This window comes from Chenopodium album, chromosome 5 (assembly GCF_948465745.1).
Source record: "Chenopodium album chromosome 5, dcCheAlbu1.1, whole genome shotgun sequence".
NCBI lineage: Eukaryota > Viridiplantae > Streptophyta > Magnoliopsida > Caryophyllales > Amaranthaceae > Chenopodium > Chenopodium album.
Genome location: NC_137838.1, coordinates 75,843,759 through 75,862,997, shown reverse-complemented (window position 1 = coordinate 75,862,997; position 19,239 = coordinate 75,843,759). Strand labels below are relative to the sequence as shown.

The 19,239-nt window shown below is 36.5% G+C and overlaps 2 protein-coding genes and 1 long non-coding RNA gene across 3 annotated transcripts; 1 reads left to right on the top strand and 2 right to left on the bottom strand.

The window, feature by feature from the left end:
- On the bottom strand, window positions 1–6,308 carry LOC145631106 (uncharacterized). Its single transcript, XR_014112344.1, has 3 exons — window positions 6,169–6,308; window positions 4,491–4,635; window positions 1–830 (listed from the first exon to the last, which is right to left on the bottom strand). It is a non-coding gene; the product is annotated as an uncharacterized LOC145631106 (long non-coding RNA).
- An 883-nt stretch (window positions 6,309–7,191) lies between these two features.
- On the bottom strand, window positions 7,192–15,027 carry LOC145632322 (transcription factor TGA2.3-like). The gene is made up of 11 exons (XM_081684668.1): window positions 14,224–15,027; window positions 11,718–11,818; window positions 10,811–10,884; window positions 10,577–10,720; window positions 10,323–10,400; window positions 10,165–10,224; window positions 9,808–9,885; window positions 9,655–9,706; window positions 9,229–9,500; window positions 8,331–8,579; window positions 7,192–7,731 (listed from the first exon to the last, which is right to left on the bottom strand). The coding sequence occupies exons 1-11, from the start codon at window positions 14,319–14,321 to the stop codon at window positions 7,585–7,587; spliced, it is 1,353 nt and encodes a 450-aa protein (XP_081540794.1). The 5' UTR covers window positions 14,322–15,027; the 3' UTR covers window positions 7,192–7,584.
- A 3,621-nt stretch (window positions 15,028–18,648) lies between these two features.
- LOC145633183 (uncharacterized) lies at window positions 18,649–19,239 on the top strand. Its single transcript, XM_081685461.1, has one exon. It carries the CDS (start codon window positions 18,649–18,651, stop codon window positions 19,237–19,239), a length of 591 nt encoding a protein of 196 aa, XP_081541587.1.

Genomic DNA, 19,239 nt, shown 5'->3' with positions numbered 1-19,239 from the left:
TTATATACATTTTGTGCATACTACAAATCCATTTCGCCGTCAACTATTTCCTTAACTCACTCGAAAACAAAAGCCCTGAAGTTTTCTTTGTTTTTAATCAAATTCAGGATAAAAATAATAAAAGTTCCAAAAACAACCAAATTGTCTCTCACCTCATTCAGTTTGGAATTTTCCAGTTCTATTACAAAGAATTTACATTTGCCTGCATAAAAACAATCTGCACTTTTTTTTATACTGACTGAGCTTCTACTCAAAGTTTTTTGCATACATGTCAGTATCAATACATTAGCTTCCACTTCAATTATCACATGTCATCCAATAATTGGAACACTTTATAGCAGATAGATTTATTTCTAAGACACAAGAATATAATCTGAAATATTACTCGAAAAAAGTGAATTAATTAATTAAAAAAAGTGGATTGCTTCAAGAATGAGGATCAAAAGAAATTAATCTATACAATCATCAAAAGTATTTACAAGAGTAATAAGAAAGCCAACGTCAGTTGAAAGACAGACCATAGGAAATTAAGGACTCAAATTTAGGAATCTGGGATTATAAGGGCAGTTTGGTACTCACCAGAAAGCCAACAAGCAATAATTTTTGTGAACGTAAACAGTTATGAAGAACGGAAAACTTTGTTTCATGCTCCTTTGTTTGCGCGGATGTAATCTCATTTGTACCTAGAAATGCAGCAAATCCCCCCTGACACATGGTCCTCTGAAGACAATTCTTCTGCAATAAGAAATAGCTTAACGTTGAAGCTGAAATTAAGCCGACATAGAGCCTCTTTCCATGGAAGCTTCACGTTCCATACGACGCCTTTCTCTCTGCAATCAATCCAAAATCAACAACCAAAGTACAAGGAAAAGACAAGTTGATACCATGTTCAATGTTATGCAATACTCCATTACTCCGTATATTCAAGGTTAACAATAACTTATATTAAATTTCTTTGTGACTCTAGAAAGGGGCATAAAAGATCATTTCTACAGTCCTCAAACTTATAGGCACATCTCCTAAAATGGTCTATAAAAATGCTAGTGCAAAATCTATCACATTGCAAGGAGCACCAGCTTTTTTGCTCAAGTGAGAAACTTGTCTTGCTATGGTGAAAATTGATTGCAATAAAACATAATGGAAAATGGAAAGCACCAAAAGCAATAACCTAGTCCTGACCTTGATACTCACACTAAATTACAGATATTTGTTTAAAACAGATTCTCTAGTCATTTCTTCAATTACAGAGCTTTTCTGTTATGGGTGCGAAAAATAGACAAAACACAGAAAGATTAAGAGAATTAATTTTCTTAACGGAACAAGAGGCAATTTATTTTAGAAAGGATTTATCACCCTGGAAGCCATGAAAGACAACTCATTACTATCTTATGTAGCGATTGAGTCACATCCTACCTTCATTTGGATTACAAAGTAAATGAGAGATATTCAACATCAACAATTAAACAATGAGAGATAATTCTTCACTAGATTGTGAGGTGTTAAATGTTCATAGTGATGCAATTCAGAGTCAAGGTCTAAGAGATGGGCAAGATCTGCATCTGTACACAAAGAAAGTTAAAAAATGAAATATTTTGAAAGGACAAGGAGATAAATCCACCTTAAAAAATGCTTAAAAAAAAAGGGAAAAAAAAATGTCCAAAATAAGACTAATTCTCTCACACACAAAGCACAAACACTAATCCAAGTTTACAAGATTTAAAGCCAAGTAAAAATTATAAATAGCTGAAAGTCATGAACCAAAGTTGGTCTAAATTTGAACTTAAAAAGAGAATTGTAGAGATTAAATAGAACCCACAAAGGGAATTAATCTAAAATCATAAACTCAAAACAAACACCAATTATACGTTGCATAGGCCTCAATATATAAAGGGCTAAACTTAGAGAATAGTTCAAACTAAGTAGGAAAGCAAAAGTAAAAATTAAATTATTTTTAATCAATATTGTCTGAAAATTACATGCCTAGATAAAGAAAAAATTCTAGAAAGTAACCCAGACGTTTCAGCTTAGATAGAATTTTATCTTTAGGAAACTTCCTGAATTATACGCAACTTTGATAGGGTAAACTATGCATGTCAAATCCCCAAAAGGAGGCTAGAACTTCAAGGAAGCTAGGCAGAGTTATGTCTCCATGAGTGCTAGCAGCCTGCTCAAACTTGCTGCAGTGAACTAGGATCTTGAGAAGGATAATCAATTAAACAACTCCTTACTAACAGACCAGGTCAACATATAATTATCCCAAACTGCAGATGTAATCCAAAAGGTAATTCAGATTTAATGTTCCCATATGACCATATCATGAAACCTTACCCCTGCAAGCTGCAACTGTTGTGTGTGCTGTCAGGGCTCAGGAGATTTAGGTTGTTCCAGTAGGTGTTGACATATTGAGTTAAGTCAGGAAAAGCATTATTGCATTGCTAGCTAGTAAGTATCACATGCTTGATCTTGCATTCTATAGCTGTTACTTTGTTTCGACACAAGCAGCCCATGCCTTTGATTCATATGAGACATATCCTATGCTTTAGGGCCATATATATGATGCCCCATTCCTTTTGTTATGCAGTTCACTTTCTAAGTTGTTCAAAATTTGGTATTATCTCCTTAAGCCAAACTATCCATCTAAAACCAATGTCGCGAATATATGAAACTCAATACATCACCAGAAGTTGAAATATGAGAGTAGAGGCTAGATATGCTACAGGCTAATTATTATGTTATTTTTATGTGCAGATTCAAGAATTAAACAGGTAGAGATTGTTGATTTCTTTAAGGTTCCTTTGAGGTAAGTCATGATGATCACCCCCAACACACCTTACATTTCACAAGTCCTTTTTACCCCCTTATTAGGTTATCTTAAATTCTAATACTGATGTTCATTTTTAATTCTTGCTTTACATTACCTGTCGCTGTTAGGATTTAGGGGATTCAATATCCCTACAGAAAGAGAGAAGCTTTATAAAGATTACTATAACAATAGAGGAATTGATGAAGATAAATAAGAGAACTTTGCATTCTATAATTGCACAAGTACTTTAAAAGCTCAAGGCTAAGTAAAGTAATAATGGGCCCGAAGCCTAGGTGTACAACGCACGAGTGAGGTGCGTTTCTTAACATTAAAGATGAAAGATGATCAGTGTAAAAACTTTTTGCAGAGAAGAGATTAGAGCAGCAAGTTTACTTCATCGAAAGTGCTTTGTCCAATGTCCAGGCCTAGATAAATACTTGGGCAGCAACGCCTAGTAGACAAGGTGGCCTCAAGCACACTTATATAAACACTATTTTGCACCAAGTTTATGATGCAAATTTGATATAAAAATAAAAATATAAAAAATATCAAAAGAAATCAACTTTACTAAGGAACTTGCCTTCCTTTGTAAGGTGTACCCAAAATGTCCTGATACTCAACATTTCACTTCAAGTTTTAGACTACCATAGTTTCTCTAAATTTCATTGATTTATCACTTATCTGCCCAGCAGCCCCAAAGCAAAGAAATGACAAAGGAAGAAAACGAAAGGCAAAGGTGATAAGATTATAAGATTTTCTTTCTAATTTCACCAAGATGATACTTCAACTCTATTCCTAATCTCTTTGCGCGGCGTTTGGTGTGTAAGAATGAGATCTTGGGAGGGATGGGAAATGTATAGGAAATTGCAGGTTGGGATTTGATAAAGATATTAATAATGCCTTGTCTGGTAAGTTGACAGGAATATGTTTGCTTCCACACCCGAGTAATATGACAGCGAGCCGTGCGACGCTCTTGCCTATATGGCAGTAGTGGTACTAGCCTAGTGCAGAAAGCGCCTATGAGCACATAGCAGCACAGGTGGGTGTCTGATTACCGAAGGGAACTCTTGTCTATTAGCGACACGAGCATGGGTGTTTTTGTAACGGCCGAGTGGGTTAAGAAAGGGCACAAACAGGACCGAATCACTGAGTTTTAGGGTGTCAAAGAATTTGGGTGCTAAAATATATGAGAGACAGCAACATCAATAAAGGTCTAACAACAACACAAGTATCAAATCAAGGCAGATTTGGGTTCAGGTAGGCAGCTTGGATCTCTTATTAATCTCTGATCCCTAGAGAGCTTTGTTTTGGAATCACATTTTTTCCCATTGGATTGAAAGTAATGTAGTAATTTCTTCCAAGGTCTAGAAAACTTAAAGAAAGGCCTAGAAAGCATTAAAGGAAAACACAGGTCAAGGAAAGAAAAGGCCAGACATGTACATAGAGGCATAGAGCCACCGTTACAACAACAAAAAGGTGTTTCATAAACAAAGTTTCCCATAACAATAGAGCAATCAATATGATAAAAGAAGAAATTTACACATACTGTTATGAGTTCTGCAAAAACGAGTCCATTTAAATAAACTAATAAAGCAGTTGATAGGATTGTTATACGAAGAAAAAAGTTTCACATGCTGCACTTATATCAACAAAAGAGGTAAAAACAGCTTATGATGCAAGATCATACCCTTCTTTCCCAATAAGGATGAAAGCACACATAATCGTAGACAGGTGAGATTGATGACACCAAAACCACATTCAGGCCAGTAAACAAAAGAAGCGCTGCCATAGGCCGTGTCCTGTGAGGCATTGGTCAAGTTTAAACTTCTATGCTGCCAGGATAGATATAATCACCATCAGGAGTTTATAATGAAAGCTGTAACAATTGCTAATAATGAGATGGCAGTGGAAACCCAAAAGCACTATAGAAAAATATATACCACATATTTTAAAACAATATACAAGTGTTGTGCCACTGTGGTAACTGGTAAGTTATATAGGCTACCATAATCCAAAGAATGTTACAGTCTACAAAAAAGTGAAAATACAAGGCAAAAAAAGCCTCGAGATCATATAAAGATAAGTTATAAGTTATATGCACCTTTAAACCTAGAAGGATTAGAACAAATTTGAAATGCTCGGCACTAATAGTGTAATGAATAGAAAATCCAGAGCTTTGACAGACAATGAAATCTAGAACCAGAACATAACCAAAATCTGGTATCATAATTGACAACAAACCCCTTTAATTCTATAAATTTTAAAATTAGTTTCATTGATGACGAATCACATAATAATTGCTCTACTCAAAATATTATGTCAACCAAAGAAATGCACAAAACAAACCAAGAATATCCTATGTCCAAGCAAAATAACCAAACATACACAAAAACGACCACATTCCATCCAAGGAGGATAGACAAGATGACTTCTATGCATTATCACTCTGATAATAACCTAAAACTACATGTTAATAACAATATGTTGCCAGGGTGAGATAGACAGTTAAGGCATTGGTAAAATTGCGAGGACGGTTTTAGGGTTAAAAGAAAACCATGAGCGTGTTTGGTATAGGGTTTTTAAGAATTGAAATGGAATCAGTTAGCTGTTTTGCATCACCTATTGTTTGGTATGGGAGGTAGGACACCACACTCTATTTCCTAATAGTAACCATTACCGCCCATATATCACCCTTCCTAAGTTCCTAACCCTACGGTAACATAACCGTTATTCTCAATCCCCAATAAAATACAAGGTAATCCTTTTCCTTGCTAGAACCAAACCGCTAATAATGGTCTCAGACTAACTTTTAACATTATCCTTTCTCTTTCTTATTTGCTCCCATTCCAGACCAACATAAACTCAATCATTCTAATTGTAATTATGTTCTTCATATGTAATAAAAACACAACGATCAAGATGTTGCACATTTGGCTTTGGTTTCCTGCACTAAGGTTCATCATTCATCAATTTGCGATTGAATTTGAAATCATTACATACTCTGAGCACATAAATACACTCGTAGCTAACCAAGCTCGCAGAAAAGGGTCCAATTACATAGTTCCGTCCTAAATCCTAACATTAAAGGTTATAAACTAAACAGTGCAATACATTAGCAACCAAAATCGACTCAATCATCAAATTAAGCTTGAAAAATCACAAAAATTTCTTCTTGATTAAGAATATCAATGTAAATGTAAATTGCACACGGAAAAATTCTAGCAATAAATAACATTTTATAAATTCAGTAACTATAACCAATAGTTGAAGAAGAACCCTAAATTGAATAAAAACGATAGTGAAAAACTAAACCCTAGATTGTGAAATTGATATTCAGTGATTGAAAAGATGAAACAAAATGTTACCTGAGAAGCTGCTTCAATGGAGGAGAGAGAAAGCTGAGAAGCTGCTTCAATGGAGGATGGAGAGGGAGGCGCAGAGTAAAATTGGAAATCTCCGTTTGGAAAAGAAAAAATTATGTGGGAGGAAAATTAATGACACGTGTCAGATATAAAGAACATCAATCTTCACACTTCCTCCGTTCTGAATTAGTTATTCCGTACACAACTATACGTATTTTATCAATGTTTGAAAAAGAAAAAAAAATCTTAATGGTCATCAGTGTCGTTCTTTTGGAATGACATTTGCTTAACTGAATTGAACAGAACTAAAACGATAACTGAATCATTTATTGTCAGGCCTTCCGTCATATGCGATTGTAGTACCGTTTTCGGACACATTGCATGGCTGACTTTCTATGCAAGTCCTTATAGGCTCTAGCTAAGGGCACTCACACTAGAGTCACTGATGGCGTATGATCATCTCCTTTCCTCAAGAAACTTAGAGGATCCTTTTATAAAATTTGATGAAATGTCTGTGGCTGATGCTGTCTCTAGAAAGACTGTTCTTCTGTATGCTAATCGCTTGGGAGCATTGGAACCCCATCTTTATTTTCCACTACTTAACTCATACGTCCGATTCAAGACAACGGAAGCTCCTCCTGATTTTGAAGTGGTATTTATAGACTTAGACGGTGATGGTGGAGATGATGGTTAATCAAAGCCATGGCTGGTGTGCCCTTTCGGCCCTCAACGTGTTGCTTTTATTAAAAACACATTACTTAAGGGTAGACTTTCCGACATAGCTGCATTTGGTAAGATTTAACATTGAATGCACAAGACGTGCTCGAGTCATATGAGCCTGATGATTTTTCTTCCTATGGCAGCCAACAGTCCCTACGCAATCAAGTTATCATGAAAATTGAGTTTAATAGCATCACTGAGATAAAAATGAGTGATTTAGTGTGAGTGAATACTTATTATTTGATGCTTTTAATATAAACACAGTAACATTGTTCAGATAGCTGCTTACTTGCTGAGTACAATTAGTAACCATAACACCAAGAAGACTTGCCATTTTTATTTATTGAGAAGTTAATTTCTTACATAAGGGATTTATAGTAATAGAAGGAAAAAAAAATGACATCCTAAATACTAGTAATACTAAGAGAAATTCTACACTGTAATGTGGTTACTTTCAATGGCACCACTGTCTATATACTACAAAAGAAACTTCCCTAAATACTATAACATCAACCTAACAATACCTTAAATAACATCAGCCAGAACAACAGTAATCATACAACACAGAAAGAAAACATGAAAATATGTTTTCATTGTCAGGGGCCAGGATCAAATTACGCTGCTGCCTTAAAAACTGCCAAGGGAACAAGGTAAGTCAGAAGACCCGATTACTTCAATTGATACAATACATAAAGCTGCTCAATCACGCGGTCTAGCAAGCCACAACGAACTGAGAGCCCTAAGCCTTGAGAAATAGTCATGTATAGATAGAAGGGCACGTGCAGATTGTCGAGTTGTTAATATGTGGTGCATCTGTTGCAGCGTTTGTTGACGGAGATTATCAGCCTGCATGAAGCAATCATTGTCCATGAACAGATCAATATATTATGAGACAATAATTGAGACAGATCAGCAAGTGCTGTATACTTCAAAGAAGTGTCGTGATATGAAAAAACAAATTTTTACAATTAAATGCAGCTAAAATGCAGCTAAGCCAGCAAGTGAGAAAGCCCAGAATGTAAATTTAGCAAGCACCTCATTCAGTCCAAAATGTCTTAACCTTCAAACAGGAGGACATGAATTGAATTTGAGCACTTCAAATTAAATGAAAACAGTAGAAACTCCTATCCATGAGGTCACCCCCAAAAAATCACACCTCAAAAAAAATCTGGCATTTCCAAGACAGCCCATATATGATTATATTATCCCCTCAAGGATCTTTTCCATTTAAAAAAAAATTCCCAATAACATCTATATAGGACCAAACTGCCCGTAGTTACAAACTAGATCTGTCTGAAAACATGATACTGTCAATTCTCCAGCAAACAAACTGCAAGCGGGACATTGCTATTATATTATAAATCCCGAAGTATTAGAAACTTGTGAGTTAATATGCCACATACATCAACTAAGAAACATCTCAAACAAATTTGTCAAGAAAATACCTGGCGCAGGAATCCTTCAAGAGTTCCTAATTTCCCCATGGCCATGGCCATCTGACCCATATAGTTTGCCACATTGCCAGATGAACCAGAAGAGCCTGGTGTACCATTGGCTAATGTCTCAGATAGAGACTGCTGCAGCGCCTCCATTCCTTGCGACAAGGCTTCTTCGGCTTGTTGAGATGACTGCTGCAAGTTGTAGATGCCCATTAGCTGCTGCTCTGTCAAGGGCTCCAATTGATTCACCAGAAGCTGCATTTGAATGCAAATAAAGTTGGATATGCAGAAGGTACAACAACAAACCAACAATCATATGTTGAAGCAAAATATGCAATAGGAAACACCAGTTATTTACTTATTTGGACTGTTAATTTGACTGCCAATGGTTTCATGCATAACCAGAAAACTTTATATGGCCCAAAAATATTAACAAAACAAATCCAAAAAAGCAGGGCAACACAGAGTTATATCAAAATTATCCTGATCTGGACCCAATATCGGCTACTAGGTCTTCAAAAGGTAGATCTAACACGTAAAAAGGCCTGAAGGATGTAGCCAACTAGGTTTTTCAGATTTTCATCACAGCTTTAAGGTAACCCAAACACAAGAAATCTCTTGAAAATTACTTGTGTTTTCGATTTTCCAGGTCCACACCACAGCAATTCCTAGACAAAAGCACAGGACAATGCTGTAAGCTGTATATTATGATTTGGTGAAGGGTCCTTAGAAGGTCACCAGAGGCCAGCTAGAGACTTAGTAGGTAGATAAAAGATCACAAATAGCCAAAGGCGGGCTTTTATTTGGTCAATGCTTTAAGGCTCAATGTAGAGTTTGAGTACGTTTTCATGTTTCTGCTCAAATTTAAAAATGCAACAGATACAAAGGAAAGGATGGGCCTCACCTTCAAGAGTTCTGATGGGCGAAAACCACCAATCCACATAAAGCAACGCTCTGCAGGAGTTTTCCACATTCCAGACAAGATGTGAAAGACATCAGCCTTTGCAGCAACACCTTTAAGCCTGAAAATATCATTGAAGTGTGTAGCTACATTGTCAACAACTGTATGCAGTTCAGTATCACTAGCATGTGAATTGACTGCAGTCCTCAGTTCATTTATCATTTTGTTTTGTTCTTCCAGCCATCGAGAGTACTCCGCATCGAAAGCCAAGGCACCTACAAGGTCACCAAACAAGAAATTATAACCAGTGACTATTGAAAGATCAACGTTTACTTGACGAGTAATATTAATCTTGGATTCTTGGTAACAGTAAACAAGGAAGAGTAAACATGCACCACAGATAGACAACCGAGAAACAAAGGAAAATACCATTTCCACCTATTGTATGTGATTGATCACTAGCACTTGAGATGAAAATTCCCTACAATGCAAAAGATGAAGAGCAGCAAGCATTAATTTCTTCATTAATAATAGCATCTAACGAATAGATCAGAATAACAGCAGCAGCAGCAGGAAGAACACCTGCTGGCGGGCTCGTTGGAGCTCTTGCTCAAGCTGGGTCAACTTCAGTCGGCTATTTTCCAGCTGTTGTACGTACGCCTGAAAAAATTGGAAGATCATTATCACCGCAAAACTAACACTTCTGGATCATGCATATATATGTACCACATTTATTTTAGTGTGTTTGTTCTTCTCTTTGGGGCTTGCCCCTCTTTCGCACCAAAAAAAAAAAAAAAAAAAAAAAAGTATAGATAGAAAAGTCTGTTAATCAAACACAAGTTCTAGCATTTTTATATAGTATGTAATCACTATGAATAAAATTGCACTGCCCAAAGGATCACCATAAGATACATTGCATAATAAATGACGATGACTAACCTTTTTCCGCAAGCAGCTTTTTCTAGCTGCTTCACGATTTTGAGCTAGCCGTCGCAGTGACTGAAAAATTACAGAGAGTAAGTGTTTGACAAGCAGGTTGTAAAATATTCCAAGCCACACAGCAAGAGTGCAACAGGATCTAAGTAATGCTGAATTACCTTTTGATCAAGAGCTTTTTCTTTGGATCTCTCACTGGAGTCAGAAGCAGTCTTATTGTTTGTTTGACCTGGTTCAAACTGCAAACATGTTTAGGTTATTAAACTATTGAAAGCATCAGAGAAACAGCACAGTCCAAGAAGGGGGGGGGGGGGAGAAACTATTAATGACAGACCAAAATTACACAATCTGCACCCTTCCTAAAAGAAGTGCACACATTAGTTGATCACAGAAAATAATTCTTTGAAAAAACTACCTGTAGATTCTTATCCTCAGTATCATCTGATGAAGAATCAGATCTAGGACTAGCATCAGCCATATTGGACTCTGCCCAATTTTCACGATAACCCCCGCTTACAGAAGCCAAGTTAGGTTGTGATTCTCTTTCCAACGACAATAGCTGAGATGTATTTTTAAGCACATGTCAGACTTTATAATGGGCAGGAAATATTCACAAGCTTAACATTCATAGTCAATGATGTAGAATTACCTTATTGAAAGATCCAAATGGTGGATCAGGGCCTACAGCCAGACTAGAAGACTTCAACGAACTGAATAGAGGATCTATAACACAAGATCAATAACAAGTCAAGCTAAACTTTCTCCAGCATGTTCAAGTGAACCACAGAAAATCACAAGACCAAGCCTGAACCCACTAGGTAAGAATAGGAATTTTCTTCTAGAACAACAGATAAAAATTGAAAAGAAAGGACACAGACAGCAGAACAATACATTTATTTGAGTTTTTAATTTAAGTAAATTCTCGTCAACATCCTGTTTTTTAATGTGTTAAACACCCATAGTCTCATACACAAGATCTAAATCAGCTCTAAAAGATAACCCTCCAATACAGGCATGAAAACCAAACTTTTTGACCTATTAAGATTGTGCTTCTCTATGCATTCAGTATATCTAAATGAAAACAGTAATTCTGCTATTTCTTTATAGGATTAAAGCTTATCCTACATTCCTAAAATATATCTTGAAAATTCTTAGTATGCTACTAAAAAGTGCAGCTTCATAATACAAGAATTGAGAATCAGTTTGTGAGTAATCAGGCTTTCCAAATATAATTGTCATCTCAAGAATTATTATAATTCCCAAACAGCCAGTCTTTTTTGCTGCAAAAGAATCTAGGAAATCAGCAATATATGATGACAATATAGCTGTTAATGATTTCAGTCCTCTCGAGAAATACTTGGGACTAAGCTCCTCAACAATATTTTTAAAGGCGGCCCCAAACCTTCAAACTTTATGTCTCACATTTTGTAGAGTGTATAGTTCTCATTGGCATCCCATAAAGCTTACTACAGTCAAAGACCTATGAAACAATGAACAATACTTAAAGTAGAAGAATTATAACACGTTAATAACAGTTATAATCTAGTAAGACTCACTCCTGAGATCGACAGCATCTTCAATACGAAAATCAAGTGATTGCTCAAAAGCACCAAGTTCAGAAATCCGAGATGAACTTGTGTTGTTATCCTCTGTTACACTGAGAAAATCAAATATCAGCATTAGAAGGCCTCATACAAAGGTATGAAAAAATTCAGGAAGAACAAAACTAATGAATTTTGGCATCAACCACAAAATTCACCAATTATTGAAAACACAAGAAGATGACTGCTTGCATGTATCAAACAATATCTATCATGATTTATAAGAAAGTTTTGATGTCCTCAAAGCAGGAAGAGGCATGGATAAGTAGCCCAAATGAGCTTTTCGGATGAAGTTTATGTGGATAGGACAAAATAGGGGTTCTTAGGTTGAAGTGTATGTGGATTAGACATTTTCCTCTAACATATAAATAGGATGTATTGATAGTGCAACTTCAGAAAAATATCGGGATATAAAGATTCTGGTCATAAAGCAAATTTGCTATTATTCGCTTGCGAGTGATCTAATCCAAACTGGGATTCATCGATCCACAATATGATCCACATTGCGGATCTCACTTATACAAATTGGTATTAGGAGTGACTTTAGACAATTTAAGCCTGCGGACCATGTTCACAATGTCATATAAAGTGATATTGGGATAACATTTCCACATATGATCATCGTACATGCAACTCAAACAAAATAATTAATATCGGCAATCCAAAGAATTCAATAGTACATATATTTAATTAGTATATTAAAGAACTTATTGGGTCTAATAAACTCACATTTGAAGTGTATTGCAAACTCACATTTGAAGCTTAATGTACCTATAGCAATATCTTACATATCTGCTTTTCCAAAAGGTAATCGCCTAACTCTACCAAACACTTAACAAGGAATCAGCTAGTCAAACAAGCCAATACAACCAGATGTTCAAGTCAGCTCTCACATTCAGCTCCAGCTTTAACAACTCTTTTCCAAACCAGGTTTATAATATTTAGGAGTTAAGATAAGCTATATTTTCTGACGTATGCTTGTATAGTTTCCAAGTACCAGAAACTTCCACATTCCGAGCAATAATATTGATATGTTGTCTATTGTCCACAGAACAGTATCTGACAATGTATAACATGCCCCCAACAATTGTGGCATTCCCTCTCATAAAACTGAGCTCAGCTATAAAAAGTTGAATTAGGGAATGCCTCTGATGTTTCTTAAAAGTGGCAAGGGTTCATACTCATGTCGGAGTGTAATCTATCTTACATGGGTACTCGTTGTAAACTAGAGACATGAGTATCTCTTCCCCCCCCCCCCCAACCCCCCCCACCCCCCCCACCCCCCAACCATCCATGTAACTCCCAAAAAACATATCATCAAATTTAAGAAACTTACTAAGTTGTAATCATGTTAAGAGGCGTAAACAGAATGTGTCCTGCCCTAAACAAAGAAGTGCTAGAACAGCATCTTCGCTACTCATTATGCTTAGGAGGGAAGTCAGAGGAAAATCTAGGATGCATACCCAGCTATGGTCCCGAAATTGATACAGCAACATGTGGATATTCTCAAAAAATTTGAGCCATGTTTATTCATAGTCTTATACATGGCTGGAAGTGAACCCTTTTTTCTTGTGGCCAATATGGCTATAAAAGGAATTTAAGCCAATGATTCCACCATCTCTACGAAAATATTCACTTCTATATTGCACATCATCCACTCATAAATCATAATAACATGATACTTCAGATAGGGATAGGCCAAGCTATTTCCCCCAAGAACTAGTAGCCATGTTCTTGCTCATTTAAGAGCTCAGAGAAACAGAAACTTAAGTAGTGGCAGAGAATGCTTCTTGGCTCTTATTCAAATAAAGTTCCCAGGGCTATGAGGTACAGCAAAATCTGGATTGATAAGAATCTCTACTCAAGAAACAGCCACATATCTCTTAATCAGTACTCAGCTATCTTCAGATTTTTTACAAAAAAAGACTCAGCTGAGCAACAAGTCATTACAATCATACTTAATCCAAAACCATATAGTACCACCATTCTTCAAAAGCAGCAGATTCCCTACCCACCACCCTCTATGATAATTGCTAAGAATATTCTTCAACGAACTTTCCTCAAAACATGTAACTCAACACTATACTGAGATTACTTGTTTCTATGGGAACCAACACAAACTCAACACATAAAATTATAATCTAAATGATGTTACTCCAACTCTATATTTTACTTAAGCAACCACGCGACAATCCAACATGTGTATGGACACTTCAACACTTTAATAGCCGAGTTGGAGACTTGAACACATACCCTATCTAACACGAGTTCTCGACTTTGAGTAACATAAGAGCCTAACATGTTGAATGCATTACAATAGTACACAATTATAACTTTTCAACAACAAACAGAACAATTTACACAGGTCTGCTACATAGTACATACTACAAGTATTGCTATGGAGAATTAAGAAAAGCTGGAAAAGTGACAAAATTGGTAAAGGAAAAAGGAGAAAGCTTACATGGAATTAGAGATAGGGATAGTAGGAATAAAGCTAGGCATCCCTGATGTTAAGCTTGCACCATTTTTTGCTCCAAAATTCACTTTTCTGCTACCCATATAACTTTCATAATCACCTCAATTTCTCCCAACCAAGAGCTGGAAAATTATAAATCCTTGAAAATCCCAACTCAATTTTAATTCACTTTAAATAAAAAGAAACACCCTTTTAGATTCCGAAAACCCAAAAAAAAAAATCTTTCAATAACCAAATATTGACAACAACTCAAAACCTTCAAAACCCAGATTGAAAACCCAAATATATTACAACAAACTAAAAGCTTCACAAAAAAAATATTCCAGAAACCCCAGAAAAATTGTAGAAGAGAAATTTTTTAATGATACAACAAGAGAAAAAATAAATTAAATTAATCTTACAATATTACAAATGATAACAATAAACTGGGTATGTATCTAAAACCCTATAAAACCCTGATTATACAACAAGCAACCTTTATGCAAAAATTGAATTCCCAGAACCCATCAAATTTGACAAAAAAAAAAAGTCAACAGCAGTTATATATTTGAGACCTCAAAAAAGAATATGGAGATTACCCAGAAGCTAACTTTGACAGAAATTTAAATAAAAAGGACCCTGAATTAATAATAGTATAAAAAAACACACAATTTTTTTTTCAAAAGATCCAAAATTTTGATCACTTCGACTTGGTGGGTATCTTTTTATTGTTGTTGTTGTTTTTGTTATGTAATTTTTTTTTTTTATTTTCGGGGTGGGAGTTTAGACTTCGTGTGAAATTCAACAAGACCCACCTCGAATTTTGGACCTTCTTAAAGAATTAGAGAGAAAATAAATGAATAATGATGAAAGAGAAAGAGAGAGATCCTTCTCCTAAAAAACGTCCTTTTCTTTCTGATTAATTTTTCCCATTTTTCAAAGTTGCCAATTTTTAATTCTTCATTGTACTAGTAGTAGCATAAGTGCATAACTAGCATTCAATTTACGATTTATTTTAATAAAATAAAACACTCTTAACTAACTCCATTATACTAAAATCCAACCTTAATTAGAAATATTCCTTCAAAGTAATAACTTAATTTAAAATATTATTCTCATCATTTCGAAATAATTGCGACAAGTTGCTCACAAAATATATAATGGTAATTTGAGACAAAACAAACTTTGATTCTAACATTATTTACATACAAAGTACTGACTTTGAAAAAAAAAAATCAAAATAGTAGCACTTTGTACTTGATAGTTGTTGGATAAGTTAGGATTTTTTGTTCATTTTATTTTTTACATATTTCGGATCTAATAAATTCACTTTAGGAAAATAAATTTTAATAAGGGTTTCCAGATTCAATTACAATAAGTTTTTATAACATAAAAAATTAGGTGAATAAAAATTAGGTTTGATAGAATTTGAGGATTTAAGTTTTGAGTAATCCGGTTTAAAAGTGACTCTTAAATTATTATATAGATGTATTGAGTAAGCTAATTTTGAGGGGTGGTCCTCAAGACCTAAGATCAAATTCTATCTACATCTTTTTCCCTTCAACTACATCTAATTTGCCATTTACCTTATGACTTTTATCTACAACTTCAAGTATATTCACAACTTTGACATCTGATGGGTTTTAATTTTTAAAGCAAATAAGGCCTATGCACTAGGAGTTTTCCCCTCCTCCTCTACACTCCCAAAGTCCAAGGAGCCTGCCGACTAATCCGAATCAGATCAAGGAATCGCTTTGGAAGTCGAAATGACTAGATTCATTTCTTAGAGCCTACAAGTAAAAGTTACAATAAAAAGTTAATAGGGTACCCTCTTCTTAGTTCTTACCTTAAAATAAAATACTATGTAAATAAAGCTTGAAGATGGGCTTGGTGTTTGGGCTCAACTTTGGGTTTTGTTTATGACATTTGAGTTAGTTGGGCTCAATTTTAACTTGATTGTGAATTGGCTAGCTATCTTTGGAAAAGACTCTTTAAGGATGTTACCATATGCTATGGGATTGAGTTACTTTATTTGCTTGCTTCTTTATGGGCTAAGGTAGCTTGAGCTTTCTCGATCAGATTATTCTCAAGGGGAGATATAAAGGAATACTACGAGCTGTCTTTAAAGATGTTACTACTCCGTATATGCTATGGTTTCTACTTTGCATAAACTGAAACATAATTTGATTTGTTGCTCCGTGATCTGCAGTTGCTTTATACAAACCTGAGCATATTGTTTATATAAGCATATTTGTGTGGCATTATATCTAACATGCATCATGTTAAATTGTTTCACTGGGTTCTCTTTTGTGAAATCTACATGGGGTAAGTCCATGCTCCTGGCCTGGAAACAACAATGTGCAAATTTTGTACTGAATTTCATTGTTTTTTTAGCAGGATTATGATACAAAGACCAAGTTAAGGTGATTAATTGCTCTCAGATGATTGCATTTAGGGATGTGTCCAGTGTCCAATGTGGTTGTTCGCTTCAGGAGTGATACGGTGGTTGGACAAATCATAGTGCGTACGCTAATGAATGCATATATATGCTAATCTGTGTCCATGTTTCAGCTAATGTTTTTATCGTAGTTTTGTTCAGCAGATATGTAGTACTGACTACTGAGTAGTATTTTTGTATTGAGTCTTAAAAGTCAGTACCTACTTTTGGAGTTCTAAGAAAGGTTTTGTTTAAAGATGTTGAGGGTTAGATTTTTGGTTTTTTTTTTTTTTTTTTTTTTTTTTTTTTTGAAAAAACAGTTGTGCTATTTATTAAATTTGGTCTTCAGTATTTTTCACCACATGAAGACTGCAGGAGGTGAGGGTGGTTTGATGGCTCTGAAATTGGATATGGCGAAAGCCTATGATAGGGTGGAATGGGGATTTCTGGAAGCAGTTATGAAGAAAATGGGGTTTGTAGAGCGGTGGATTGATCAGGTTATTCATTGTGTGTCGTCGGTTTCTTTCTCAGTTTTAATAAATGGGGCACCTTCGGGGGAGTTTGTTCCTGCTAGGGGCTTACGACAAGGTGATCCTCTTTCCCTGTATCTTTTTATTTTATGTGCTGAGGCTCTGTCTGGATTGTTGGTTAGGGCGGTGAATGATGGACAGTTACATGGTGCTAGAGTGGCTCATTTGGCCCCTCCTATTTCCCATCTGTTTTTTGCGGATGATAGTGTAATCTTTTTAAAGGCTAATGTTGATGAAGTCAATACTATTCGTGATATTTTGCATACATATGAAGTTGTGTCCGGACAAATGGTGAATTTTGGGAAGACTACAGTCTCGTTTAGTAAGGGGGTTACAAATGATAGGAGGGTGGAATTGGCAGGGCTCCTTGGTGTGGAGGTTGTGGATGTTCATGATAGGTACCTCGGTTTACCTACGGTTGTAGGGAGATCGAAGAGGGTGCTCACCAAGGGTATTAGAGATAAATTGTGGAGTCGACTCCAAGGGTGGAAGGGGGGTTTCTTATCTAAGGCGGGTCGGGAGGTTCTGATTAAGGCTGTGGCCCAATCTATTCCGACCTACGCGATGAGTGTGTTTAGATTCCCGTCTTCTTTTTGTGACAAAATGCGATCGTTAGTGGCAAATTTTTGGTGGGGGCAGAAGAAGGGTGAGAGAAAGATTCACTGGGTTGCTTGGAAGAAATTATGTGAGCCGAAGGCAAAAGGGGGTTTGGGATTTCGTGATTTTAAATCTTTCAACTCGGCACTGCTAGGGAAACAAGCCTGGAGGTTGATCAAAGACCCGACTAGTCTGTTGGTGCAAATCTTGAAAGCTCGATATTTCCCCTCGAGTGACTACTTGTCTTCGGAGTTAGGGAGTAGCCCAAGTTATATATGGCGTGGGTTGTGGGGCGTGAAATGGGTGGTACAACGAGGTATGCGGTGGAGAGTTGGGGATGGTCTGAATATTTCGGTTTGGGATGATACTTGGATTCCGGGTACTCAAACTAGGAAAATCATTTTTCCTAGGGGAGCTTCTGGGGCGGACTTAAGGGTATGCGACCTTATTCACCTTCCAACTGCTATGTGGAATGTGGAGGTGATAAAAGAGCTCTTTCTTCCGTTTGAATGTGAGCGCATTTTAAGTATTCCTATTAGCTCCAGGCTGCCAGAAGATTCTCTTTGTTGGGATCTTGAAAAAGGGGGTGATTATTCAGTTCGATCTGCATATAGGGCGATTTTTGGGGAGCTTGATGCGAATGATACTGCTGCCTCATCTTTCTCTACTAATTTCTAGAGCAAGCTATGGCATACGACTTCTTTGCTGAGAATAAAGCTCTTTTTTTGGAGAGCTTGCAGAGGTGCCTTACCTACATTGGTGGGGTTGGGAAAACGCTTGCCAGTAAAGAGTACAATCTGCTCGCTGTGTGAAGCTGCGGTTGAGTCCGAGCTGCACTGTTTGAAGGAATGTGTGATAGCTAGATTAATGTGGGATGCGTGTGGTCTATTGAAGGATGTGGGAGGGTACTTTCGAACCTTTGGAGACTTGGCTGCTGCTTGTTTCGAAAGCTTACCAAGATCAGAGCATGGGCTATTTATGACAATCTGTTGGTTAATTTGGTCGGCTCGCAATAAGTGGATTTTTGAAGGCGAGGCGTGCAACCCGCAGAAGTATTTAGATTATGCATCTAAGCTAATGACTGAGTTGGAGGGGGAGAAAGGCGAGCTGGTCAAGGTTGGGGGGAAAGTGAAGCAAAAATGGAGCCCGCCTAGACAAGGTTTTGTTAAGCTCAATGTTGATGGAGGGACCTTGGCTGGGCTCGGGTCAAGTGCAGGGGCTGCTGTGCGTGATGAGACTGGTTCCTTGTTGTTGTCTGCTACTTGGATGGTGGATGACCGATGGCCACCAGATTTTGCTGTAGCAAAAAGCTTATTTCTTGGGATTCAAGCTGTTGTGAATCATGGGTTTAGGAGAGTGGTGGTCGAAAGTGATTGCCTTGGTTTGGTTAATGCCATTAAGTCACAAGAGAGGGGTGGGAGTAATTTACATCTTATTTTAGATGATATTCACATGTGA

What these genes read in the sequence shown, in the direction of transcription:
- LOC145632322 (XM_081684668.1), bottom strand. Translation starts at nt 14,321, where the DNA reads ATGGGTAGCAGAAAAGTGAATTTTGGAGCAAAAAATGGTGCAAGCTTA. An exon ending in CATTTGGATCTTTCAATAAG is followed by an intron (nt 10,721 to 10,810) that starts GTAATTCTACAT and finishes AATACATCTCAG; the next exon opens with CTATTGTCGTTGGAAAGAGA. An exon ending in TTGAAGGATTCCTGCGCCAG is followed by an intron (nt 7,732 to 8,330) that starts GTATTTTCTTGA and finishes TGCTTCATGCAG; the next exon opens with GCTGATAATCTCCGTCAACA.
- LOC145633183 (XM_081685461.1), top strand. Translation starts at nt 18,649, where the DNA reads ATGTGGGATGCGTGTGGTCTATTGAAGGATGTGGGAGGGTACTTTCGA.